General features: G+C 42.2%; 2 protein-coding genes across 5 annotated transcripts; both read left to right on the forward strand.

Moving 5' to 3' along the window:
* Positions 1 to 943: 943 nt before the first annotated feature.
* lrrc3ca (leucine rich repeat containing 3Ca) lies at positions 944 to 5782 on the forward strand. The gene is made up of 2 exons (XM_035145851.2): positions 944 to 1519; positions 4416 to 5782. The coding sequence occupies exon 2, from the start codon at positions 4499 to 4501 to the stop codon at positions 5291 to 5293; it is 795 nt and encodes a 264-aa protein (XP_035001742.1). The 5' UTR covers positions 944 to 1519; positions 4416 to 4498; the 3' UTR covers positions 5294 to 5782.
* A 654-nt stretch (positions 5783 to 6436) lies between these two features.
* Positions 6437 to 16951, forward strand: csf3a (colony stimulating factor 3 (granulocyte) a). Of its 4 annotated transcripts, XM_035145854.2 has the most exons (7): positions 6437 to 6785; positions 8164 to 8270; positions 10661 to 10836; positions 14082 to 14257; positions 15250 to 15357; positions 15462 to 15602; positions 15694 to 16951. In XM_035145854.2, the coding sequence occupies exons 4-7, from the start codon at positions 14105 to 14107 to the stop codon at positions 15874 to 15876; spliced, it is 585 nt and encodes a 194-aa protein (XP_035001745.1). In that variant the 5' UTR covers positions 6437 to 6785; positions 8164 to 8270; positions 10661 to 10836; positions 14082 to 14104; the 3' UTR covers positions 15877 to 16951. The 4 variants fall into 4 exon arrangements, with proteins under 4 accessions (XP_035001745.1, XP_047194334.1, XP_035001744.1 ...); XM_047338378.1 differs by lacking the exon at positions 10661 to 10836; XM_035145853.2 differs by lacking the exons at positions 6437 to 6785; positions 8164 to 8270; positions 10661 to 10836 and adding an exon at positions 13637 to 13776.
* The last annotated feature ends 59 nt before the right edge of the window (positions 16952 to 17010 follow it).

Raw genomic sequence — 17010 nt, forward strand, 5'->3', positions numbered from 1 at the left:
TAAGGCATGTGTTGGTAATGGTTAGGGTTAAGATGTGAGCTGTGGTTAGTGAGGCATGAGTTGGTAATGGTTAGGGTTAAGATGTGAGCTGTGGTTAGTGAGGCATGAGTTGGTTATGGTTATGGTTAAGATGTGAACTGTGGTTAGTAAGGCATGAGTTGGTTATGGTTAGGGTTACGATGTGAACTGTGGTTAGTGAGGCATGAGTTGGTAATGGTTAGGGTTAAGATGTGAACTGTGGTTAGTAAGGCATGAGTTGGTAATGGTTAGGGTTAAGATGTGAACTGTGGTTAGTAAGGCATGAATTGGTTATGGTTAGGGTTGAGAGGTGAACTGTGGTTAGTAAGGCATGAGTTGGTTATTGTTAAGGTTAAGGATAAGGTTCATGGGGACCAAAGTCCATTTCTAATTCAAGTTGCAATATTCAAGAACTTTATTGTTATTGTGCAAGTACGACGGAATTATGAAAGTGTCATCCTTACATCAATTGTACCTGTTATGAAGATACAAAAGATGAATACAAATATAAAACGTAAGCAACTATATGATAAAATATAAAATCCGAGCAAATTATTCAGTAAAATATGAGTTAACAGTTGAGGGAAGATTGCAAAGAGCATATAACACCAGTACCACTGATATAGAAGTATGATAAATAATATAATAGTATTACAGTGTATTATAAATATGATAGTTATGTTTTAAGGTGACATAATGAATGTGAAAAATAAATATTACACATGAGATGATGGATGAGTCAAAACTTAATTTCTGAGGATAAGGCTTTTGGTTAAGCTTGCCAAAATGAATGGAAGTCAATGCAAAGTCTCATTAAGGGTTGTTGCGCACTGTGAGTGTGTCTATGTGTGTGCGTTTGCTTGCGCGTGCGCGTGAGAGGAAGGGAGGGGTACTCCTCACTTTAACTGGCACCTGCTGCATGCGCATTAATCCACTTCACTCACGTCAATCAGCAGGGGCACACGAACGAAGAGAACCAGTCATATATTACACATTTGCATTAATGTCTTTTCACCAAACACTCAGATCTTTGCGGCGAAGACGGATCATATCCAATCATTAACGCACTCCCTCTGTGCGTAACGCATTGCGCGCCGTTAGTCTGCCATTTTAAACGCATTATTATTATTAATATTATTATTGTTATTATTATTATTATTATTACTTGGCAGATCCAGGATCGGACTGAGTGAGTGAGATGCCGCCATCAGTGACACAGCCCCTTCATATTTCGCGCTGGCTCCACCACCTAGTTTTGTGGTTGCGTGGAAACTAAGCAGCTGCACCGAGTGAGCCCGGAGCTGCAGGCGCATTTCCAGCGGCGCGTCGTGGTGCCTGCTGCCGGAGCGGCTCTCGGGGAACAAGTTGGAGCAGCTCGCAGGAGAGGAGCCCATGGAAGAGAAGCAAAACACTGTGGAGCGAGCCGATCTGCTGGACCGTCTTGTCGTGGACACTCGCTGGACGGACGCATCATGAGAAGGAGAGGGAAAGCGGCAAAGACGTGAGTAAGACGTTTACTTTGCGATATTGCACGCACCTCCTCGTTTTTCGATGAAAGTGTTTTGTTTTTTCCCTGCTGTTTTGAATGCGATTGGTGCTGAAAACAACTTCAGCATGAAATGTGAACTCAACAAAGGCTAGTGTCAGCCCCCATGCACCAGGCATTCGTGTCTTATGAGTTCATTTCCCCCAGATGCTTGTTGCTTAAGAGCAGTATTGAAATTTCAACATTTAGTTGAAGTTAGGCTTTCATTCTGCATCTTAAATGTGCTCAGCTTGTCTTATCAAGAAGAAAAATCATATTTTAAGTTTGGAAACAATAGGATTAATGCTAATTTACTATTGAAGTGCATATTGAGGGTATGAAAGGATGTTTACACTGAGGACAATGACCATGAGATCAAATTACTGACTGCTTTTCTCTTACAGTGCATGCTTGCATATTGCTCTCTAGGTAAACTCAACGAGATTATTTTCAGTGTGTGTGCGTGTGAGAGAGGTCGTGTCAAGGCACAATAGAAATCTGCCCAGAACAGGGATTTGCTCTAAGGAACAAAAAAAGAGTATCTCCAGTGATCGAGATTGACACATTGAGTATAAAAGGATCAGCAGAGGAAGTTGCATGGAGCTAAAAAGCAATGGAATATGATAACAGTTGCATTAAAGGCCAACATTTCAAAGTAAACATATGAATGGTTAATTTTCCCTGTTTCCCTTGTCAACCACACCTCCCCATTGATAATAAGAAACCACGCAGCTTCTTTACTATTCATGCATTTGCTGTCAGGCTGCATGTGGCGTGATGCCATGGAAGGGTCGGATTCATTAAAAACACCATATCGCAAAAAAAACATGTTAACATAATAAAGTAGTTTTGCATTTTTAATGCTTGATGGTGTTTGGGTTTCAGTCCAAATTACTGCTCCTCATTTAATTGGTTGCAGGGACTTGTCGTCGTGGTGAATTTATGGAGTGGCAGACTGACCTTTGGTTGCCCGAGTGCTGTATTTATTGTGTAAATTAAACGCAGGAGTTATTTATCACCAGGCAACGACTTTAAGAACACTGCACAGACCTCACTTGATTTAAGGCCATTGATTTATAATACGGCCCCGAAAGGAGTTATATTTGTTATGAGGGTATAGGTAGAGTCAAATGAGTCTTTGAGAAGTATATTTTTGTAAAACTTGGAATCACACATGGTGCCCCACCCTGTTGATCATTAGGTTTCCACCCTCTCCTGTGTGTTTATCTTTACTCTCTCATCAGCCAACATTTGCCCCTTTCCTCAATATCTCACTGGTGTCACACACTGTTCTCCGTGTTGTAATTGTAATGTAAGCCCTCTGCTCGAATCCTCTCTATATCAGTCCTTCTCTCCCAACCCATGTGCTCCTGTGTCCAATTTCCCTTCTTGTCCACATGCGTCCCCCTCCTCCCTCCTACCCTGTCACCAGCCCTCTGCTGCTGCTGCTCCCCCATTTTCTCTCTCCAAAATACCAGGCTGGCGTTCGATTTGACAGGAAAAGTGCAGCCTTTTACAGGGGGCATTACATTACCCAAGCTGAAACAGGATCTTTTATTTCCTTGTGTGTTAAGCCTGCATCAGTCATGCTGTGTTGCTTTCTTGTGCACCCCGCAGAGGGAAATCCTTTGGAACTTGCTTTGCCTGGCCTTGATGAAGAAACATGGATAAACATCTCAAGCTCTTGTTCATTGGCCAATCAACCCCCGCCTCCATGGCTTGTTATCAGGGATCTGGCAGGAATCTCTTAAACACAATGAGTGTTATTAGCTGTATGTCACAGACCAGCTCCCCCCCTTACACACTTACAGACAAACCACTATTGATACTACACTCTGTCCCCTCCATCCTCTACCCCCCCTTCCGCCTGCCCCCAGTGTCATGTGATATTTAGAGGTACTTAGAGATCGATTTCATTTTTTAATCTTGGTAAGGGATCCTTGCCCAGTCTCCAGCCATTTTGAAGAAATTAAGAGTTTCGCTCGAACTGCACGATTCCTTTTTTTGTCTCTGAAGAAGACAGGCCATCACATTGTCTGTTCTGTCGGCCCCGGCGCTGTTTAAGGCATTAGCATTCCCCCCCCGACAAAGGGATTGGGTGGCCAACACTGATGCTACACTGACTTGAGGAGTTTTTTTTCCTTAAGAGGATTAGTAACGGGATAGGAGGTAGCCCTGATCAGCTATTAATGAAGTGTGTTCGGGTTGGTAGAAGTAACATTTTCAAAGGCTGACGTACAAAATAAAAAGTGTAATTTACAGGACTCAGAGTTAAGCTTATCCCTTTGTGTTAAAGGTAAATTACCTGATGGATTAGACATTGCAGAGCCTGACCAACTAGGGAAGTTGTCAATTTTATAGATAAATCTTGTAGCTACAGTTTTAGTGGAAACAGAATATATACAATTCAATTTATAATGTTTGCCGATTTTATTTTTCTTCCGGTACATTTTGTTCCTTGTGGTGTCACATCACTATGTTAATATCGGTCTCTGCGTACTGAAATAGCCCTGCACTGCAGGGATGTCAATTATAAAAGAGCCACAGTGACACCAAAGGATTTTCCTAGCTCGTTTATTGTGCTGGTGTGAAGGGAATGTTTGATCTTTAGACTTTTCTTGGAAGTACAACACAAGTGCAAGTTGTTTCTGTGCCAGCAATATGCTGAAATGAGCATGTAGCATTCCGGCTGCCTCCTCACAGCAATTACACAAGCTACTGTACCCCCCATTTCTACGTTAGATAACAATATGGCCTCTGAAGAAAATGGTTAACAACCCATGTTTTGTAAAGAAAAAGTGATTTTATGTATTTTTCTTGGTATTGGTCTTCTCAGTATGGCTAATTTCACTGTGTTGTTTTTATGTCACAGACTCAACAGCTACTGGGGAGGTTGATGTGGACTTCACTCCGAGCACCCAGGTGGTCTGTCCTGGAGCATGCCCGCTTACCACAATGTCCCTACTTGCAGGCTGGTTACTGCGCCACTCGGTGGTAATGTGTTTGCTGCTGCACAGCCTGGTGCTAATGACCTTCTGCTTCCACCACGCCGCCACCAGTTGCTCCAAGAACTGCTACTGCTCTGAGAGCGAGAGCACTGGCAAGACGGTGCGCTGCAGCAATCTGCAGCTCACAGAGATTCCCCAGGACATCCCCAATGACACGCGGCGCATCTATTTGGACTTCAACCTCTTCACTACAGTCCCAGCAAATGCGTTTGCGGGTTTGCCTCATTTGGTTGAACTGGATCTTTCACACAATGAATTGAGCCAGCTAGAACCAGGGGCTTTCCGAGGCCTGGGCTCCTCACTACATTTCCTGGACCTGTCCTCCAACAAGTTAGTAAAGTTTATCCCTGAGGCCTTTGAGGGCCTGAGGGCTCGCGCCAATCTCACAAACAATCCATGGCACTGTGACTGCAACTTGCAGATGGCCATGCCTCGTGTCGACCTGGAGCCTGCATCACTGACTGGCATCGTGTGCCAGACTTCGGATCCCAAGGAAATAGGAGTTCAAGGACTTGCCTTCCTGTTAGCACCAGACATAGATCTATGTGTGGTGATGAAGAGGACTACAGATGTGGCCATGCTGGTGGTAATGTTTGGCTGGTTCTCCATGGTCATCTCCTACCTGGTCTACTATGTCAGGGCTAACCAGGAGGACGCCCGCAGGCACCTGGAGTATCTCAAGTCATTGCCCAGCAAGCAGGGCAAGTCAGAGGAGTCTTCCACCATTAGTACTGTGGTATAGGGTGGATGGAGTCCCACCTGGAACTTGAACCAAACACCAAACAGGATGGAGCTACAACCTGCAATTACACAGTCGTCATCAGTCGCAGGCGGTTGTGCTCAGCTGCTGTCACAGAGTCAAGGTGGGCGAGGAGACATATGCCTGCACAAGAAAACCAGGCCGATGCAACCTAGCCCAGATGAATAATTCATCTTCCAGCTGCCCATTAGGAGTTTTTGTTGACCGAGTTGATGGTCCAGTACTCAGAGGGAGAAAAAAAGCAGCTGTGGGTTTATGGTGAACTACAAATATGGGATACAAATGGGATTTATCCAGTGGCGCATGCACCCTGATGCACCTCTTTCATACACAGACAATTCAGGAGGCAAACAGCCATATGAATGGAGGGTAACAGCAGCGCCAGAATGAGGAACTCTGTGATCTGTATTCCGTTCAATTCTTACAGTATTCGCCAGTATACAATGAGTAAAATGATGTTTTCCTTTTAAATTGTTGTTTTGGACTTTTTTTCTTCATTCTGAACTCACTCAAATCTATCACAGGAAAAAATAAATTTGAATTTGAATCAATCCACATTTTTGGCAGATGATGAAGGACTTACTGGTTATTCTGTGATGTTACGAAAGTAGGTACTGCACCAGAGCGCCATGCTGAGCAAGCCTCCCAGAGCTCTCTCCGTGTGTTAAGAGCATCTGACGGGAAACTGCTGCTATCACACTCTCATAACCTGTAGGAGCCTTGAATGATTTATACAATACAAATGCAGTTATATTGAACGCTGTAAGTGAATGGAGGGTTTGAAGCGTCCGGCTATCTGCCGGATGAAAGTACACTTTACAAAGGCGTTGCATTTAATGCCAACCCGATACCAGAAACACACCACAGCTCTGGAATTACTCCTTAGCATAATATGCAAATGTTGACAGTAACGCCGCAACTATCATGTAACATCTAATTGTCAAAAAGGTCGATTTTGAGACTTGAGAGTGAGAGGCTGCTGCAGATCGAATGTGAAAGAGGGAGGGAGCGAGACTTCTAATCAAAACAGGTTTTTCATAATCTGGTAGGAAAAGCCCTTTAGCAAACACTCATTACTCTCACCTCTTCACCCGGAGTAATTAAGGCAACACAGAGGAATCCCTCATGATCATACCTGGTTATCTAGAAAGAGCCCTCTCTCGCTGTTTTTCATCCTCTCCTGTGTCTTTAATAAGCACAAGGTTCCTCTGGGAGCCATTTTGTTTGATGCATTCACTCCCATAGGATTTCAAAATCACATCCATGGACCATTTAAAAAGAGCTGCAAGTGATGGGAATCTCCTATTTCACCTGATCGCGGTCAAAGAGGAAGATAAATTTGCTTCTCTTGAGATGAGAACATCAATACAAAGTGAGATAAACCGAAAAGGGAGAAGTATCCGAGCGTGGACTTAATCTAATCCAGACGAGGCTGTAGTGCTCTGAAGATGTGCTTCTTTTCCTTGGAGCAAAGGTAAGGATAACCTGGTGCACTCTTGAATAAGGAAATCCGATGCTTAAAATGTGGGAAATGGTTTGTCAACAAGGGTTTCCCCCCCCCCCAGAACAGAGCGAGACCACTGAATGATTTATGACGGCCATAAAAAGCACTTGGGCAGAAAGTCTGGGAATGCACCCATCCACGGTTGTGACCCACTTCTCGTGTAGAGATTAAGGGGAGAACGCCGCGGGGGATCAGCTGCCCTCCTCTCTGCTGCCTGGCTTACCCTTGCTTGGGTTCTTATTGCCCTGCGGCTGCTCACTCAGAGTCCAGAGGAGTTACGGCGGCGACCAAAGTGAGTTCCACCTCATTTTCGGACGACCCCTTATCGAAAGGAAGCGGAACGGTTTGACATTTTGGGAAATATGGTTCTTCCCTTCCTTGCTGAGGGTTAACGTTTAAGATTAACACCACTGTCAGGTTTTTATGGTAAATACGTAGCTGGAGAAAGCCCCTGGATGGCTTTTTCTTTCTTGTAGGCCATACCTGCTTAACAGAGTCCATGCACCATGAGTTTGTTTTACAGAAAACCATGATATTGATCTTGACAGAGTTGCTCTTGAGGACGGGTATGGCCTCTCGTGACAAGCAGGAGGTTCAACAGTACTGAAAAACAGATGGTAAGCCTCTCTCTGACATTTCCTGCCACACGCACACACACACACACACACTCGCTGATAACAGAGCCTCACGGTGGCTTTGAGACCAGCCACTGTTAAGGCAGCCTTGCCACAAGAGGAGATAAACATAAACCTAGTAACAGATGTGTGTATGTGTGTGTGTGTGTGTGTATTTCTTTCAGCGAATGTATGTGAGTGAGCACATTCTTTTGTTCACCTGTGTGTACGACAGGTGTGTGTGCATGCCAGGACTGAGGGCACTGGTAATGAAACACCTCTGTCCGGCCAGCACACACATAAACGTCCCTGCGGGTTAATTTAAATTTCAGGACAGCTCGGCTTGCCCCGCCTGCTACCTCGGACACGTTACACTGGTGTGAGCATTACAACTGCTGGGTAATGGGACACAAAGTGGGGGATAAGGTGACACATCCAATCCCGCAGAGCGCGGCCCTGTTCAGCATTGGGTTGCAGGTGAAAATGTTTCCAAGCTCTGAGATCACATGGGGACCTCCCAGCGAGGGCCTGTGTGGGCGCCTGTCAATTTCCTCTTTTAGCTTAAAAAGGTGACACCTAAGATGCAGCATCTGAGGAGGGTGACAAGGACATCCTTTGTGTGAGGGTCAATATTCTAAGATAGTCTCCTTTGTTTGTGTGTGTGTGTGTGTGTGTGTGTGTGTGTGTGTGTGTGTGTGTCTACTTGTGTGTGTTTGTGTGTATGTGTCCTGCAGGGGGTTATCCAGAGAAGAAAGACTGACGATTAGTGCTGTCCAAGGAGAAAACACTGTGTCAAGCTCCTAGACTCAGTTTGCTGGGTTACACAGCTCCCCCTGTTGTGGTAAGTGTGTAAGTGTGAGGAAAACAAATGCCTTCACCTTTTGAACGTTTTTATATTACGACAAAACCAACATGTAATTGTCAAACACACTTTTGTATATCCAAGAAATTTACAGTCATGAACTACAGGTTAAAGGCAGAAGTAAAACACAGAGTGGTCACTGTAAACAGTAGTGTTTTATAATAAGAACTAAATATGAAGTATAAATATAAGTATAAAAAGCATAAAATGAACCTAAATATTAAGGGTAAGTATAATCGATGCACAGTGTCAAGATGAATTTAAAATGCAGAAACTGACCAAGGGACCTTAACATATAAGTATTGGTAGTAATACAAGATTGTAAATAAGCAAATTACAACAAAGTTTATACCACACCCATAACCTGACGCCTTAGGGCCCCTGATGGTGAAGGGCCTCAGCGCAGTTGCCCACTTTACCCATTTTGTAGCGCTGGTAATCCTATCTGGGTTGAGCATGCTAATCTACATAACAGAATATTCAGTGAGCATGAAGAAAGAGCAGCGGAGCAGGACGACATTACATATCCACTTACATTGGTTTTACCAAACACTAGGTGGCATACCATGAAATCATGTAAAAATGTCAGACGCCAGTGTACAAGTGGCTTCTTGTGGCTACTACTGTGTAAATGGGTATTACCATTGTGTAGTTGTACATGAGGTGAATAGTGTTTTCATAAGGAACAACTGAAATGTGAGTATAGATGGATTTAGTGACCATTATGCACACAAACTGGAAATGTTCAAGATTTCGTTTCATTCTACTTTTTACCCTGTGGACGAAGACATTCTTTTTTTCGGATCCATCCGCCCCATTCTTTTGAACATGATTTCTCATGAATGCCTTGAGGGAATTTCTCTAAATTTCTGTAAAAATATTAATTTGGACTCACGGATTAAGTGATTCGATTTTGGTGGGGTCAAAGGTCAAGGTTGTTGAGACCTCACAAAACACATCTTTCACATTGTGAACGCAATATCTTAGGGTCGCCTCCAGGGAATCCTTTCAAATTTGCCACAAATATTAACTTGTACTAACCGATTAACTGATTAGATTTGGTGGTGAAAGCTCAAAGATGGGGGCCTGACAAATGAGGTTTTTGGCTTTTTGAACATGATGTTAAATTTTGACCAGTTGTCACTTGGACTCAAAGAGGAGCTGATTAGATTTCATTGATCAAGGGTCAAAGGTCACACTGACCTCATATTATTGTGAATGTGATATGTCAGGATTATCTGGAGGGACTGTACTGTTTGGCAGAGGCATACACAGGGGGGGAATACTCATATTATTCTAGAATGAGAGATATAACCTACTTAGTAGTATGACATAAATCAAGTCAATGCATTTTCTGAAGGCAAACTGGTGACATAAATAATCCTAGATGGTTTTCGCATTATACATCTAAACTAAATCCTCCTCCAAAGATGAAACACATCTGAAGTCATAGCATTGCCATTTGTTGTGAAATAATTTGTTGAGTAATGTAATGCACTTCTGATGAAACTTCCTTCCTTTGAGAAAGAGCACTGCCCTCAGTTCAATCATCTTCCGAGAAACTAAACAGCTCAGCATGACACTTTCACTCACCTCCCAGGACACAACCAATCTGACCTGACCCAAGAACAACCATTTGTGTCATCTAAAAAAAATTCTGACCGTATAATATAATTATCTATCAGTGGAATTCTTAAAACCCATCTTTACGTCTTTAAGGTCCAGTGGGTAAGATTTAGGTGAAAGGGATCTATTGGTGGAAATTGAATATAAAATAAATCTTGTGTGTAATCACCTTAATTGTACAAATTGCTGTTTTCTTTACCCTAGAATGAGCCTGTTGATGAATGATATTATATTATATTAACATTGGTAGCAGGACCTCTCTACGGAAGCCGCCATGTTTTTTACAGTAGCCCAAACAGGATAAACTAACCAGTTTTTGACAACTGAAGGCTACCATTAGGTTCTCCTTAATGCTTGAAAGGGGAGGGTGAGGTGCAACATGCAACTTCACCACTAGATGTCACTAAATTGTACACATTGGACCTTTAAATCCCTCCAGATTGACCTGTGGGTCTATTTTTTTTATGTGTGTTGAAGAGACGAGCATTATTCATTACGCTGAACCTTATTTTAAACCCCTTACACCACAAGGCTTCCACAGACTAAAAGATATATCACATTAAATATACTGGTATTCATGCACCACATACTTTTCTCTTGCATTGTACCAGGCAGATCTAAAGGTGACACCGTGTTACACGGTACATCAAATAATCTGTGTGGTTGCTTTCCAAATAGGTCATTGAAAATCAAGCTGTAGAGCGAGGCCTCAGCAATGAATAATGGCCTCCTTTCATGTGCAGGATTGACTGGAGATCAAACCAGTGTGGATTTCAGGGATCAGATTTGACAGCTTCACTTCACAACCTATCGAGCATGGCCAGATGTAACGTAGCTACAGTGACTGATCAAGGGGCCTCGTGTCAGAGCATGAGGCAATGCAACCTGCTACAGAGGAGGAACATGAGTGACCTATGAGGTGATTACATAACTCAGGCAAATGGTATTTGTTTGGATTTAATGGATGATTTGAGAGGGTAAAGTAACAGGTGGTTTGAATGTGTGGAGGAATACACCATTTCACTTTCTTGCCACGACGAGGACGGGCCTGGATCTAGGACTCTGCCCACCCAATTGGTGAACTTTATTCTGTGCCATTTGAATCTGCCTATCACATAATCACATAATTTAATATACCCCGTCAGATTGTCCTGATTTCTGAATTGCTGGTTGGACACAGGGTTGGTCTTGGTTTAAACTATTCTCTGATTGAAATTGATCTTCATTTGAACGATCCGATATCGATTCATAAAAAGCACAGATCGATCATTTGATAAATACCTTTTCACCTGCGTGACCTATTATGCTTTAATATTATCATTATATCAGTGGTATGAAATGGTTTCAAAATGATGACAATAAATTTAACACAATAATTACTGGGACAACATATCTTCCCACAAAATGTGTTATCATGACAATTTACAGCTTCAGTTCTCAGAGAATGTCTTTCATATCCAAACAAAATTGGTATCGTACAAAGAAATATCCTTAGCCGAATCAATATTGAATCGAATTGAATCAAGACCTTATGAATCGATTATGAATCCATTTGGGGAATCAGTGGCGATATCCAGCCCTAGTTGGACAGTATAAGTACGAAAGACACTGTTCCCTGTTGCATGCAGAGCATTTGTAGACTAATCATATGTGACAGTGGAAGCCTATTAGTATTATTCTTCTTATCAAAGCTTGTTTTTGTTAAAAATTATTGTATTGTTTTATAGTGTTGTGTTAAATAGGTATCGTTTCTGGTAGTTGTTTTAATTTACTAGATAAATACTTAGCAAGCACTGCTACCTACCGCATTTAGCATTGACAGCTTGCCAACGTTTATCACCGCTCATTCAGTACGAATAAAGCTAACGTACTTGGTTAGATAGTGCTACACTTAAAGTACTCATATTGACGTCTATGTACTACTATACCAATTCTTAAACTCATTCTTATTTTTAATATACCACGGCTTGGTTGAATTTGAGGTATTTGTTATCACACTGATGTTTGTTCTAATGCTTATTTGTACACTAAGTTGGGTTTTAATTTGTTATTTGATGCTATAGAAACAGTGTGAAACATCATGACTGACAGATGAAACTGACTCGCGATTGGTCTGGGCATGTTTCAGTAGGACCTAGTTGTTTCCGACTCTTGCTCCAAATTACATCATCGTCACGAGATGGAATGCTTTCGGCTTCATTTTTTAGGAGGAAGTGGAAATGCGTCATCCATCTTTACTTACAATCTATGACGCAAACTGGCAGGTGGCTGTAGTTTCATATTTACCACTAGAAGATAAGAACTTTATTATTAACTTATTTAAGTTAAGCGAAATTCATTGATGTCAATCTCTTCCTTTGAGGCAAGGATTGACTGAAAAGACTATTTGAAATGTTACTACACCAAATTATTGCGTCTTATACTACACTCCTTAAAAGATTCTTGCAATTTTTGTTCAAGCAGTGACTTCTGTTTTCTTTGGGACTTTTGTTGACGAAATGCAAGAGTCAGATTTTCCTCAGAGCAAAACCACACAGCTGAGGTTAAATCTCTATATTACATATTATATACTTCCACTAGATGGCATGCTTGTATCAACCAAGCCTTGTTGTCTTCTCTTAACACTGACCATTACAATGTACCTGTATAGGTACATGAAGGCTGTATCCCTGAATCAGTGGGCACCTATATAGATGCTCAACCCCATGCAGGTATAGGTAGTTTGAATCTTTCTAATTGCTGCAACAATCTCACACATCTCTACTCCTATTTCAACATTAATCAACAAAAATGTCTTCGCTATATTTGCCTGTGTATGACACATTCTCCGATCTATTAATTAAAAGGCCAACTCTGCAGGCCGCTCTCCATGGAGGAATCATGATGGCCCAACACCATTCAGGATGATCACACAGTTCACAACAAAGGAAAAGCCCCCTACAAAAAAAAAGAAACCCCACAATTTCAAAAAGCCTTTTAGCACTTTCAATCTCACTCTGACTGCTGTCAGAGGAAATGCCTGTTTCCCCCAGGTCTTTTTATATATGACTCTGATGAAGCTTGGTGGCACTGAGCAATCACACTACACCAATATGTAATGAGAGAAAAACACTAATAAAGGAATTCCAGTTGTCTTAAATTGAAAACATTACATAACAGTGACTGAAGAATAATACCAATAATAATAATAATAATAATAATAATAATAATAATAATAATAATAATAATAATAATAATTGTAGTCCTTGTGTTTTGAAATGTGTTTAAAAAAATGAATTGATTATTTTTGGTATTACGCTCTCTGCCCTTGCTTATAATTCAAAAATATATGAAATCCTTTAAACTCTATATTCTTTATTATCATCATAATTCGGAGCTGTATTCGTTTTCACACTTATTTATTTTATAAACTTTTCTTTTCTGTACGGTGTCAGACGAATTGTTAGATTAAAAGGACAACTAATCCAACAACATGTCTGGACTAAATCTAATAGTACATCCTCAACCATCCCAGTTATTTGGTTTCGCGGTGAAAAAAAACAAAAAAAAAACAATGACACGCCACAGAATTGGTTGAATTTCATGGAAATGTCCAGCTACTCATAGTGAGACTTGTTCCCATGAACACATAAAGGGAAACCCCTCCAAACGGACCTGCTATATATATATGTTTAAGGTTATGTATTAACCAGTGTTCACTTGAGGTCAATACTTAAAAGACCTTTCCCCCGACAGAGGCCATGAACATCCTGATTGGTGAGTAGTGAGGTCACGCTGGTGGAGGAACACTGCTCCTCAGTCACCTCCTCACTCTCAGAGAGGAGACGCGCTGAGGTGCAGCTGAAGGAGCAGATATCAGGTGGTGGTTATAATCCACATTGGCTCAACAAGTGTCCTGTTTGCTATGTTTAACTGCTGGAGTTAGTTTTTGTGCCAGGTTTCACATTTCACTGACTCCACTCTCAACTCATGCAGCTCTGTAGCCTGGAGGGGGGCATGTTGCTGCAGCCGAGCAGAGAGCCGGGCTTTGTTCCTCCTCTCTTTCTCACACACACTCACACACACCCACACACACATTGTGCCGGGTACGCGCGGATGGGCTCGTTCTGATGCCAAATAGCTCCCTTGTTCATTCCTGATCGACCTGATCTCCTCCTCTCGCAGCCTTCGCTGTCCCCTGCCTCGTCATGGCCACGCTCGCCCGCAGCGCACCTCTGCCGGCGGGGAGCGCACTTGTTGAGGGGCCGCAGTTCCAGGAGCTGTTGCAGCGGAGCCGCAGCCTGGCGCACAAGATCCTGCTCTCCGTGCCCGACGCGCACAGATCCTGCATCCACACAGAGGTGAGACACGCGGATGTAATGTGTGATCCAGGCGGGCTGCTGCGTGATTTACCTGCGCGTGCATGACTGAGACCGTTAGCCGGCAACCAAGCCTCCGTTACTGGTCTGAAAGGCCTGGAGTCGGACCATGTGTTAGTATTATCTTATCACTGCGCATGTTGGAAAGTTACAAAATCAGCTGGAACAGGCCTCGTATCACCGGAAGCTGCTGTTGGACCCTTATTCACTGTTTGACTTAGAGCAGTTATGGACCAGCATTGATCTCTGATGTCTGTGATTTATTGTCAGGGGTAATAAGCCGGTCTCCATATGGTTTATGCTCCCTTCAGTCAAGGGGAGTTGCCTATACATAGATAAATACATATATTATTTTTATTATCATTATATAATATTGAGTTCTTTGGTTTGTTTCATGTTTTGGTCAGTGATTATGTTGAGTTTCTTCATTGTAGTTGTCTGAGATATTCTATGTCATACTCTATCTATCTATCTATATCTATCTCAGCCTTTGTGCATTGTCCATATTTACATATTCTTTTTAATCTTACAAAACAATAAAACATGTAATGCTTTATGTTCTCTTAAGCCATTTACCATTAGTACTGCACTTTTGAGAAAATCGATTTAACCACAGTGTGTACATTTTATGCCAATTTATACCTGTGCTACTGTACAGGTACATTTAAATGCTTATTTTACACATTACACATGCAGACTAGCCTATAATGATAAATGATGAAGTTTGTTGATCGTTATAGTAGAATATTCTCCTTCATGATGACTCTTACAGTACATTTGGCTGATAATACGTAAATGGACTCAACTCATGTTGTTCCTAGGAAAGCGTCTCAGCACCTCTGCCACTTACTCATGTGGGATCCAGGGCTTTTCAAACAAATAGGCCTACAAGCGTGTGAAGGATGCACATGTTTGCAGTTGCATGCCAAGCTGCAAACCATCCATAACATCTTTGTGTTATCTCTCCGCTGCAGACTCTGCAGCTAGACTCCACAGAAAATGCCAAGCTTGAGATAATGGCAGCCAACATTGGCATCCTTCCGGCTCCTGTGCTCAGAGCCGTGTCAGAAAACTTCACTTTGGTAAGAATCTACAAAGGGGTGGTGGGGGGGGACATTTCTCTGGATGTAATAAGGTGGGGAAAAAACATGACTGATGTATTGTGATTTTTTTTCCCTTCTATTAGAATACCTGTTTGACCCGCATGTCTGAGGGTCTTCAGCTGCACCGGGCCTTACTGAGCGCTGTTTCTGAAAGGCTGCAGAGCAAAAACAAAGTGACTGAGCTAATGGCCGACATCAGAGACCTCACCATTCAGATCAACAAGGTAGGAGCATGCCTCCATCAATCACCTTCGGCCCTGATGAATGATTTGCATTTGTAGCACCTATGTGAAGCCATTTCCTTGTGCCTTACAGATGTTGCAGAAAGAGGGAGTGGTGCAACCCTCGCCGACCCCGGTTGCTTTACGTCTGCACGGGGAATACGAGGTTCAGGTGGCGGCGCATCTGACTCTGGTGCAGCTCCAGTCGTTTGGGCGGGACGTCACCCGCTGCCTCAGGAACCTGGACCAGAGCAACGAAGAGGAGGCGGAGAGCTGACCAACGGGTGTCGGGCTCTAAATGCTTTTGGCTTTTGTTCCAAAAGTGCCTTATCCTGCCATTTTTTTGTCATGGCACTTTATTTATTTATTTACTAAAAAGATTATTTATTATTAATATTGTATTTTTATCAAGCAAGATGTGTAAAGGATGTCACTCAAGCAAGACAGGGGCAGTGGATGAAATTAAGAGCATAGAGAAAAGGAAGATCAGCTGGAAGGCGCTGTGGGGAATGGAAGCAAGGATTAGCTTCCTGCTTAGAGCAAACTATGACGTCCTTCCCATCACGAATATCCATCCTGCCCACTATGCTCGACTCCAGCTACCCTCAGGCACATCCTCACTGGTTGTAAAATAAGCCTCTCCTAAGGTTGATATACGTGGAGACACAACCAGGTACAAAAATGCCTTGCAGCAACAATTGAAACAAAGAGAACTGGGACTGGGGGATGTTGGTGGACGTGGGCCAGCGGCTTTCAGCCCAATCACATATTGTCACTACCACACTGAGAGTACTCCTGGGAGGAAGCTGTGGATGAAGCGGATGAGAAGAAAAGGCGGCGGTATGAAGACATGTAGTAAAGACGCAGAGCAACATGGCTGGAAATTAATATTTAAGTAACATCCACCATCAGGTTGCTCAAAGTTCTGGGGATATTGCACATATTCATCATCTTGTCCTATATTCTAAAATGATATAATGTATTTATTTATTAATGTGGAATATTTTGTATTTATTTATTTAGCTTTGTTTTGCTCCGTTATGTTTTATCCTGCTGACTTCAACTATTTAACGCATGCTCGCACAAAAGCATTGAAAATTAAATCACTATCAAGTCTCAGATGAAATCTAACAATATATTTGAGTAGTCCGACAACTATACTTACTCTTTCTCTTCATAACAGATTTTAATATCAGTAATGTGTAAGAAAACAGTAAGTGTATGAACTTTATCAACCATTAACACTCATGTTAGGGACATTTTTAAATGAAAATTATTTTGGAGTGAAACCTTTTAAAAACTGTATGTTCTGATCTTTTCTATAAAAAAAATAAAAAAACTCTTCCTGAAAAGTGATTTCCTTCTTATTGACCAACCGCAGTGGAACATCAGACGCAAGCAATGAGTCATC

The sequence above is a fragment of the Hippoglossus stenolepis genome, chromosome 21 (genome assembly GCF_022539355.2).
Source record: "Hippoglossus stenolepis isolate QCI-W04-F060 chromosome 21, HSTE1.2, whole genome shotgun sequence".
NCBI classification, from domain to species: domain Eukaryota; kingdom Metazoa; phylum Chordata; class Actinopteri; order Pleuronectiformes; family Pleuronectidae; genus Hippoglossus; species Hippoglossus stenolepis.

Excerpts from the sequence above, each read along its gene's own strand:
- lrrc3ca (XM_035145851.2), top strand. The coding sequence starts at position 4,499 with ATGTCCCTACTTGCAGGCTGGTTACTGCGCCACTCGGTGGTAATGTGT.
- csf3a (XM_035145854.2), top strand. The coding sequence starts at position 14,105 with ATGGCCACGCTCGCCCGCAGCGCACCTCTGCCGGCGGGGAGCGCACTT. Across the intron at positions 15,358-15,461 it reads TGTCAGAAAACTTCACTTTG|AATACCTGTTTGACCCGCAT; the intron begins GTAAGAATCTAC and ends CCCTTCTATTAG. Across the intron at positions 15,603-15,693 it reads TCACCATTCAGATCAACAAG|ATGTTGCAGAAAGAGGGAGT; the intron begins GTAGGAGCATGC and ends TGTGCCTTACAG.